At 44.9% G+C, this 10,469-nt stretch overlaps 1 protein-coding gene across 1 annotated transcript; it reads right to left on the bottom strand.

Annotated features, from left to right (window-relative positions):
* Nucleotides 1-7,630: 7,630 nt before the first annotated feature.
* On the bottom strand, nucleotides 7,631-8,596 carry LOC147417277 (uncharacterized). Its single transcript, XM_086507736.1, has one exon. It carries the CDS (start codon nucleotides 8,471-8,473, stop codon nucleotides 7,763-7,765), a length of 711 nt encoding a protein of 236 aa, XP_086363862.1. The 5' UTR covers nucleotides 8,474-8,596; the 3' UTR covers nucleotides 7,631-7,762.
* Between the last annotated feature and the right edge of the window lie 1,873 nt (nucleotides 8,597-10,469).

Here is a 10,469-nt window from a genome sequence, read left to right as displayed (position 1 = left end):
CTGAAAAAAAAATAGAAAATGTTTTCTTGTGTTACTCATTGTGTCATTTTCTTTCCAATGTTGAATCTGTTAAACATTCCTCAACGCCGCATGCTTTTCTCCCTCTCTTCCAGCAATGGCTACTTCTCAACAAGCAAAGGGTTTCTAGTGAGTTAAAAATTTTATTTAAAATAATTTCACAATTTTTTTCCTAATGATTTGCCATCAGGATTACCGCTAACATGATCTGTGCAACATGGCATCAATGTGGTTTGCAGGAATAAACCAATCAGTAAACCACCACTATTTGATGTTGTCAATCTTGTCGTTGCAGGGGTGCTGTGCAAGTCAAGTGACGCTTGGATTTGAATCCCCATTCTCAAAATGAAAGATGCGGCTACCATGCCCCAGGCCTAGCTTCACTACAGTAGTTTCCTCTGACACCACTTGGCCCGCATGTCAACCCAACAGAAGGAAACATTGGGACTAGAAGCAGCCCATACAATTTATAGCCAAAACAATGCCAAGCTATCCGGTTGCGAGTCACAACATCTGGAGCGCTTTTTGGGTGCTGTCGTGTCACATGTAAGAATGATAATTTGAAACCGATGAAAAGATCGTCCTGATCAGCTAAACGTGGATTACGTGGTTAAGAATCAAAATGTTGACGACGTCGAGGGAACACAGGAACAGGTAAGGTGTCAAATCTCACAAGCTATCCTTAGGTACCCTTCAAGACTATATAGAAGATCCAGCCGAGACGTTTTTGTAGCTTTGTTAATAGTTTGTGTTGCTTTGAGAGTGACAGTGTGATATGATGTGATAATATGAAACCGGAGGTAAATTGTTTTGTTTTTTTTGTTGAAAATGCGTGACTAGCTAAACTGTGGGTTAAAAAATCAAAACGTTGCGATGAGGCGCACATCAGCAAACAAGGAACAAGCAGGTAACCTCGAGTACATGCAAGACTCCGTCCCCGGAGCAGAGCGCCCATAAAACAAGACGAACTCATGAAGTGCCTCATCACGTAATTACCTCTCGGCCTTTGACGCATTTCCATAATTCTCCACCAAGCCAATAGCCCTGATTGCGCCTCTGCATCACCTCGTGCTTGGTATGAGAAAGCTGACACTCATTTGGGCAAACGAGGCTTTTGTAACAGTCCAACAGAAAGCACATTGTATGTCAAGCATGAGGGCGATGTACTTCTCATTGTTGTTCTTTATGTGGATGATTTGCTGGATCACTGGTCCCAATGAGGCACATATTGTTGAATTTAAGGCTGATTTGAATGCTACTTTCAACATGAAAGATTTGGGGTTGTTTGCATCATTACTTGGGCATATAGTTTTAAGCAGTGTGATGGTGGTATTGCCTTGTGTCAAAAAAGTTACATAGAGACATTGCTATGTAAGTTTGGACTTGAGGATTGCAAACCGATGGCCACTCTCATGGAAATAGGTTTGAAATTGAGTCTACATGATGCTGGTGGTGATCTTGCGAGTGTCCACAAGTGGTTTTTGTTTCACGCTTGGCAGTTCATGTATATCATGGTGAGTAGGAAGCAACCTACTACTATGGCTACTTCTAGTTGTGAGGCTGAGTACATGGTAGTCTTCACAGCTACGATTGAGTGTGTATGGTTTCATACGCCTTACTGCTGATTTGGGTGTTAGACAGGACACTGCCAACACTATCTACACTGACAGTCAGAGCACATGGCAGTTAGTTGCGAGGAACCCAGTTTTTCATGCTTGCACAAAGCACATTGAGGTGCATTACCACTATGTCAGGGAGAGGCTCTAAGCAGGAGAGATCAACTTGGCTTATGTGCCAACACAGAGGACAGCCTTGCAGATCTTTTGACAAAGGCATTGTCTCTTGAGAAGTTCAAAGCTTTCCGCAAAGCTTTGGGCATACTCCCCTTTGTGGAACTATCATGTCCTTAGGGCATGGCAATTCCCTTTGCTCATGTGTCAGCTCTCGTTCACCGAATCACTCCAAGGGGGGATTTGTTACCATATACATGTGGTAGTGATGTGTGTGAACACACTTAGGACCGCTAGGGCATTTTTTCCTTCTTTATTAGGCTTTTTCCCCCGTGCATTGTATATACGCCCATTAATTCTAGGGCTATCTATATTTCCATTGCACAAGTTGTTGTTTGCCTTGAGCTTCCTTCGTCTTCTCAAAGCTCAGTGTGTTTTGCTGTAACCCTGTTTTCGACACTGTCGAACACAACCACAAAACAACCCTACCTTCCTATTCTGCTTTTGGGAGATATTGTAGCCACCACCAGACAAGAATCTGAGCTCTAACACCTTGAAGAGTACATGAATGCGGTGTGTTTTCAGAGAGAAAGAGACCATAGGGTTATATATGCTACTCCAAGAGTACAAGGGTGTTGTATTGGGGAATATGATGTAGCTTGGTTATGTATGCTACCTCAAGAGTTGGGTATGCAGTTCGAGAGACTAGCTATCAATTAACTTGAATCCAATCAAACTTGCATACAACTAGCACAACATCAAGTGTTCCCTGCATGGGTGAAGCACCTACCACTTTATTGGAGATAGGGTTTTTCATTAACCTTAGGTACATGACTACGGATGTCTTTATAATTAAGACCCTTGGAGAAGAGAAGTTGCAACATGCTTTTGAGTGATGCACATATTGTAGTAGAAGAGATGGTGGTTGGCTTCCAAGAGAGTGTTGAGACATCAAGGTCACCACATAGTTACCTTTATTATTGATATGACGTAAGCAAGAACCGAGCATTTATGGTAGTGATACTACGCATTGAGATGACCCGAATGCTAATAATGATGGCCCTTATATTGCCATGTTACTCAATAGCACCTCTCTCCTTCTCTATCTCTTTATGGGGCTTGCCCCTTCTAAATGTATCAGCTTGATTAGTGGACGAAATCCATGGGATAATTTTTTGACGTTGCCAATATTTTTTTTGAACTCAGTAGCACCTCTCTCCTTCTCTATCTCTCTATGGGGCTTGCCCCTTCTAAATGTATCAACTTGATTAGTGGACGAAAGCCATGGGATAACTATTTGATGTTGTCAATCTTGTCGCGGGGGTGTTGTGAAAGTCAAGTGATGCTTGGATTTGAATCCCCCATTCTCAAAATGAAAGATGCAGCTACCATGCCCCAGGCCTAGCTTCACTACAGTAGTTGCCTCTGCCACCACTTGGCCTGCATGTCGTTCGAGAGAAGGAAACCTTGGGGACTAGAAGTAGACCACACAATTTATAGCCAAAACAATGCCAAGCTATCCTGTAGAAAGGGACTATTTGGTTGCGAGTCGCGACATTTGGAGCACTTTTTGGGTGCTGGCGTGTCACCTGTAAGGATGATGATTTGAAACCGATGAAAAGGTCCTCCTGATTAGCTAAACGCAGTTAACATGGTTAAAAAATCAAAATGTTGATGACATCGAGGCGCACATCAACAACAACAGGGAACAACCAGGTAACGTTGTTGGGCGCATTTGTGACACCCTGTTTTTTGTAAATTTGTACATACGGACATGAAGCTCGATGTCAAAAGTGTGTGTGGGATTTATTTTTGTGGGGTTTTTAGCTTGCTTTAGTAAGCACATGTACATGCACTGCAAGTCGCTAGTCTAGTGACAGAGCTGTCGGGCTGCTGTAAGTGCCAGTGAGTGATTTTTTTGAAGTGAGCCTTGTATATAACTAAAACTCATGTACAAACTTAAAAAAAGTTCAGCCAAACATCAGAAATTTTCAGGTTTTAGCTCGTTGTGTCTCCTTGGTGCTTTTGGATGCAGTTTTTTGCCCTGACTAGCCTTCTCTACATGTAGTCGTGCTGGGACAGCTTTCTGTTCGCGTCAATTTTGCTCATGGCGGCATATGGAATCAATTTTGGTCATCTTCAGCTTTCTCGCCAGTCCTTTTTCAAGCTTTCTCTCAAGCTTTAAAGTGCCCCAATTGGAGTTGTGCTCATCAGGTTACGACTAGTTCTTTGCAGGGTTATGGCTATGGCAGCCTAGTGGCAAATTGTGTGCAGACAGATTTGGAGGGCATGTATGTATGAATTGTGGAATTGATGTTGAAGTTGTGGGTTTGTGATGTTTGATTGTGAAAGGAGAGTCCCTTGTCTTAATATGCATTGGTCGGCGTGTGCTGTAAATCGGTGCTTTGACAGGGTTTTGCTCCTATGTGACATAGTCTCTTCGATGGGCGACGGCTAGTAAATTCCCAAGGGTCTACTCCTATTGGACTTGTGGTGTTTGAAAAGGATTTTGCAAAGCTTTTGGTGTCTTGTAGTTATCTTTCAACACTCTTGGGTGACATCGCTATAGAGGTGTTTCAGTTGCTTGTTTCCCAACAACGTGTCAAATCTCACAAGCTATCCTTAGCTACCCTTCGAGACTATATAGAAGCATCCAATATGTTTTGTAGCTTTGTTAATAGTTTGTGTTGCTTTGAGAGTGACGCGTGATATGATGTGATAATTTGAAACCGGAGGTAATTTGTTTTGTTTTTTTCTTGAAAATGTCGTGACTAGCTAAACGCATGGGTTAAAAAATCAAAATGTTGACGTCAAGGCGGGCATCAGCAACAAGGAACAAGCAGGTAGCATTGAATAAATGCAAGACTCCGTCCCCTGAGCAACGCCCATAAAAGGAGACGAACTCATCAAGTGCCTCATCACGTCATTAGCTCTCCGGCCTTTTACGCATTTCCATAATTCTTCACCCATGCCATCCCACAGCCCTGATCGCGCCTCTGCATCACGCCATTCTTGATATGAGAAAGCTGACACTCATTTGGTCAAACGAGGCTTTTGTAACAGTCCAACACAAAGCACATTGTATGTCAAGGGTGAGGGCGATGTACTTCTCATTGTTGTTCTTTATGTGGATGATTTGTTGATCACTGGTCCTAGTGAGGCACATATTGTTGAATTTAAGGCTGATTTGAATGCTACTTTCAAGATGAAAGATTTGGGGTTGTTGCATCATTACTTGGGCATATAGTTTAAGCAGTGTGATGGTGGTATTGCCATGTGTCAAAAAAGTTACATAGAGACATTGCTATGTAAGTTTGGACTTGAGGATTGCAAACCTATGGCCACTCTCATGGAAATAGGTTTAAAATTGAGTCTGAGTCTACATGATGTTGGTGATCTTGCAGATGTCACTCTTTACCAAACTGTTGTTGGATGCCTCATTTATGTATGCAACACAAGGCCAGATATTCAGTTTGCAGTCTCACAGGTCAACAAATATATGCATAAAGCATTGGCAAGCTTTTAAGAGGATTTTCCACTACTTGAGTGGTACTTTAATCTTGTCTAGTTTTATCCCAAGGGGGATCATTGTCGCCAGACTTACATGCTTTTTCGGACTCAGATTGGGCTGGTTTTTTTAACATGCGAGTGTCCACAAGTGTTTTTGTTTCATGCTTGGCTGTTCATGTATATCATGGTTGAGTCGGAATCCAACCTACTATGGCCACTTTTAGTTGTGAGGCTGAGTACACGGTAGTCTTCACAGTTACGGTTGAGTGTGTATGGTTCATACGCCTTATTGGTGATTTGGGTGTTGGACATGACACTGCCCACACTATCTACACTGACAGCCAGAGCGCATTGGCAGTTGCGAGGAACCAATTTTTTCATGCTCGCACAACTTAGCACATGGAGGTGCATTACCACTACGTCAGGGAGAGGCTCTCAGTAGGAGAGATCAGCTTGGCTTATGTGCCAACACAGAGGACAACCTTGTAGATCTTTTCAAAAAGGCATTGTCTCGTGAGAAGTTGAAGCTTTCCCCAAAGCTTTGGGCTTACTCCCCTTTGTGGACTGATCATGTCCTCAAGGCATGCCACTTCCCTTTGCTCATGTGCCAGCTCTCGTTCACCACATCACTCCAGGAGGGATTTGTTACCATATACATGTGGTAGTGATGTGTGTGAACACACTTAGGACCGCCAGGGCATTTTTTTCCTTCTTTAGGAAGTTTTTTCCCCGTGCATTGTATATACGCCCATTAATTCTAGGGCTATCTATCTTTCCATTACACACTGTTGTGTTTTGTTGCACCCCTGTTTTCAACACTGTCAGAAACTGCCACAAGACAACCCTAGCTTCCTATTCTGCTATTGGGAGATATTGTAGCCACCACCAGACAAGAATCTAAGCTCTAACCCCTTGAAGAGTACATGAATGCGGTGTGTGTGCAGAGAGAGAGAAACCATAGGGTGTTATATGCTACTTCAAGATTACAAGGGTGTTGTATTGGGGAATATGATGTAGGTTGGTTATGTATGCTACCTCAAGAATTGGGTATGCACGTCGAGAGACTAGCTGTCATTTAACCAGAGTCCAATCTTACTAGCATATAACTACACAGAATCAAGTGTTCCCTACATGGTGAAGCACCTACCACTTTATTAGAGATAGGATTCGTCATTGACCTTAGGTACATGACTATAGATGTCTTTATAATTAAGACCCTTGGAGAAGAGAAGTTGAAACATGCTTTTGAGTGATGCACATGTAGTAGAAGAGATGGTGTTTGGCTTCGAAGAGAGTGTTGAGACATCAAGGTCACCACATAGTTTGCCCCGATAAATGTTGCACTACATTTATTATTGATATGACGTAAGCAAGCATGAGAATTTTTTGTAGTGATACTACTCATTGCGATGACCCGAATGCTAATATTGATGGCCCTTATATTGCCATGTTACTCAATAGCACCTCTCTCCTTCTCTATCTCTTTATGGGGCTTGCCCCTTCTAAATGTATCAGCTTGATTAGTGGACGAAAGCCATGGGATAATGGCGTTGAAACTCAGTAGCACCTCTCTCCTTCTCTATCTCTCTATGGGGCTAGCCCCTTCTAAATGTATCGACTTGATTAGTGGACGAAATCCATGGGATAACTATTTGACGTTGTCAATCTTGTCGCGGCGGTGTTGTGCAAGTCAAGTGATGCTTGGATTTGAATCCCCCATTCTCAAGATGAAAGATGCAGCTACCATGCCCCAGGCCTAGCTTCACTACAGTAGTTGCCTCTGACACCACTTGGCCCGCATGTCGTCCGAGAGAAGGAAACCTTGGGGACTAGAAGCAGCCCATACAATTTATAGCCAAAACAATGCCAAGCTATCCTTTAGTCAGGGACTATTTGGTTGTGAGTGGCGACATTTGGAGCGCTTTTTGGTGTTGTCGTGTCACATGTAAGGATGATAATTTGAAACCGATGAAAAGGTCGTCCTGATCATCTAAACGCAATTTGTGTGGTTAAAAAATCAAAATGTTGACGACGTCGAGGAGCACATCAACAACAAGGAACAAGCAGGTAACCGTGCCAAATCTCACAAGCTATCCTTAGGTACCCTTCGAGACTATATCGAAGCTTTGTTAATAGTTTGTGTTGCTTTGAGAGTGACGGGTGATGTGATAATTTGAAACCGGAGGTAATTTGTTTTGTTGAAAATGTCGTGACTAGCTAAACGCGTAGGTTAATGTTGACGTCGAGGCGCGCATCAGCAACAAGGAACAAGCAGGTAACGTCGAGTACATGCAGGACTCGGTCCCCGGAGCAGCGCCCATAAAAGGAGACGAGCTCATCAAGTGCCTCATCACGTCATTAGCTCTCCGGCCTCTTACGCATTTCCATTATTCTCACCCCAGCCCAGCCCTGATCGCGCCTCTGCATCACCGCAGCTACTCCTTTTAACAATATAAATGTCGCCCAAGCAGCTTGTGGCTGCCCTGCAGCTAGCGCTGCTGCTGCTAGGGTTGGCCGCACCCCTGCCTCCAACTGTTCGCGCTGCTGACGAGGACCCCTTGCAAGACTTCTGCGTGGCCCTCAGCCCCTACGAGCTGCAGAAGCTCCAGCTCACCCTCAACATCAACGGCCTGCCCTGCAAGCCTGCCGCTGCCGTGCAATCCTCTGACTTCGCCTCCCACCTGCTCCGCAACGCCACCAACTTCACCGGAAACCTCGGCTCCGCTGTCAACCTCGTCACCGCCGCCAACTTCGGCGCCCTCAACACGCAAGGCCTTTCCATTGCCCGCATCGACTACAAGCCCCGCGGCATCAACCCGCCGCACGTACACCCCCGTGCTACCGAAGTCCTCTACCTCGCCCAAGGCACGCTGCTCGTGGGCTTCGTCTCCACCTCCACCCAACCAACCGCCAACCAGTTCTTCTACCAAACCATCTATGCCGGTGATCTCTTCGTATTTCCCCGTGGCCTCGTCCACTTCCAATTCAACCCAGAAAAATCCAAGCCTGCCCTTGCCATCGCCGCCCTCAATAGCCAAAACCCTGGTGCCTCCCAACTCGCCGTTGCCCTCTTCGCTTCCAATCCGCCTCTCCCCGAGGAGGTGCTCGAGACCACTCTTGGCATTGATGATGATGAAGTGCGCCGCCTCATCGCCAGCGTCCAAAACACCCTCAACTAGGACACTCGTCCAACTGCATACTACCTCAATATACATATTGTAGCTTGGTGCATCGGCCTCCCGACATAATATGATAGTCAACTAACACTGAACACTTGTAATCTAGTGTTTGTAGTCCCATGCGTCCTAACAAATTTAAGGTATCCCCTGAAAGGTACAATGAAATTATAAATAAAGGACTACTAATTCTATAATATCGTCTTCTCTTCTTGATACTCATCCTTTAAAATTTGTACATTAGGTCATGCTCACATTAGTAATTGCAAATTTTTATCACGGCCAGCAACAAATGTTTTGCTTTACTCTTCAGGACAACATGAGAATGAGTTGAAGGGCTGTAAGCACTTATGACATGGGTGCAAAGGGTCTTGGCAAAACATTGGGGGTGCTGCGACAACAATTCATAACCTAAATGATTATTATAGTACATAATGGAGAGATGCATTACCTAGTTTGGCTATAAATTGTATGGGCTGCTTCACTACACTAGTTGCCTCTGACACCACTTGGCCCGCGTTTCGTCCGAGAGAAGGAAACCTTGGGGACTAGAAGCAGCCCATACAATTTATAGCCAAATCAATGCCAAGCTATCCTTTAGTTAGGGACTATTTAAGAGCACTAATTTGTGTTGTGACTCGCGACATTTGGAGTGCTTTTTGGGTGCTGTCGTGTCATGTGTAAGGATGTTAATTTGAAACCGGTGAAAAGGGTCGTCTCTGACCAGCTAAACGCGGTTTACGTGGTTAAAAAATCAAAATGTTGACGACGTCGAGGCGCACATCAACAACAAGGAACAAGCACGTAACGTGTCAAAGTTCACAAGCTATCCTTAGGTACCCTTCAAGACTGTATAATAGAAGCATCCGAGACATTTTGTAGCTTTGTTACTAGTTTGTGTTTCTTTGAGGGTGACGGGTGCTGAACCGGAAATTATTTGTTTTGTTGAAAATGTCATGACCAGCTCACCCTTAACATCAACGGCCTGCCCTGCAAGCCTGCCGCTGCCGTGCAATCCTTTGACATCGCCCCGCACTTGCTCCGCAACGCCACCAACTTCACCGAAAATCTCGGCTCCGCTATCAACCTGGTCACCGCCGCCCACTTCGACACCCTCAACACGCATTGACTACAAGCCCTGCGGCATCAACTTGGCGCAATTGCACCCCGGAGCTACCGAAGTCCTCTTCCTCGCCCAAGGCAGGCTGCTCGTGGGCTTCGTCGACTCCACCTCCACCCAACCAACTGCCAACCAGTTCTTCTACCAAACCATCTATGTCGGTGATCTCTTCGTATTTCCCCATGGCCTTGTCCACTTCCAATTTAATCCACACAAATCCAAGCATGCCCTTGCCATCGCCGCCCTCAATAGCAAAAACCCTGGTGCCTCCCAACTTGCTGTTGCCATCTTCGCATCCAATCCGCCTCTCCCCGGGAGGTGCTCGAGGCCACTCTTGGCATTGACGATGATGAAGTGCGCCGCCTCATCGCCAGCGTCCAAAACACCCTCAACTAGGACACTCGGCCCACTCCATGCTATCTCATTGTACATGCAGCTTAGTGCGTCCGCAAACCCCCCCCCCCCCAAAAAAAAGTTCTTAGGAATAGAAAGGCCCATACAATCAACCTCCCGACACAATATGACAGTCAACCAACATTGAATTGCTTGTAGTGCCAATGGCACTTGTCGTCTAGTGTTTGTAGTCCCATGCATCCTAACAGTTTTAAGGCATCCCCCGAAAAGGTACAATGAAATAAATAAAGGACAAATTATTCTATTCTAATTCTATAATATCGTCTTCCCTTCTCGGTACTCATCCTTTGAAAATTGTATATTATTTGCAAAATTTTATCGCGGCCAACAACAAATGTTGCATGTGCTTTACTTGTCAGTACATCACGAGCACGAGTTGACGGGATGTAAGCACTTATGAAATGGGTGCAAAGGGTATTGGCAAAACATAGGGGGTGCTACAATGAGGCCTCCATCTAGCCATGACCTTTGGTATGGTGCTTTTGTAATGGAATTGGCCTA

Source organism: Adiantum capillus-veneris, unplaced genomic scaffold (genome assembly GCF_014529385.1).
Source record: "Adiantum capillus-veneris isolate H3 unplaced genomic scaffold, ASM1452938v2 Hic_scaffold_291, whole genome shotgun sequence".
NCBI lineage: Eukaryota > Viridiplantae > Streptophyta > Polypodiopsida > Polypodiales > Pteridaceae > Adiantum > Adiantum capillus-veneris.
This window is presented reverse-complemented; position numbering and strand designations above follow the sequence as displayed.

Bases quoted from the DNA above. Each gene is read 5' to 3' on its own strand.
- LOC147417277 (XM_086507736.1), bottom strand. From the start codon at position 8,473: ATGTATATTGAGGTAGTATGCAGTTGGACGAGTGTCCTAGTTGAGGGT.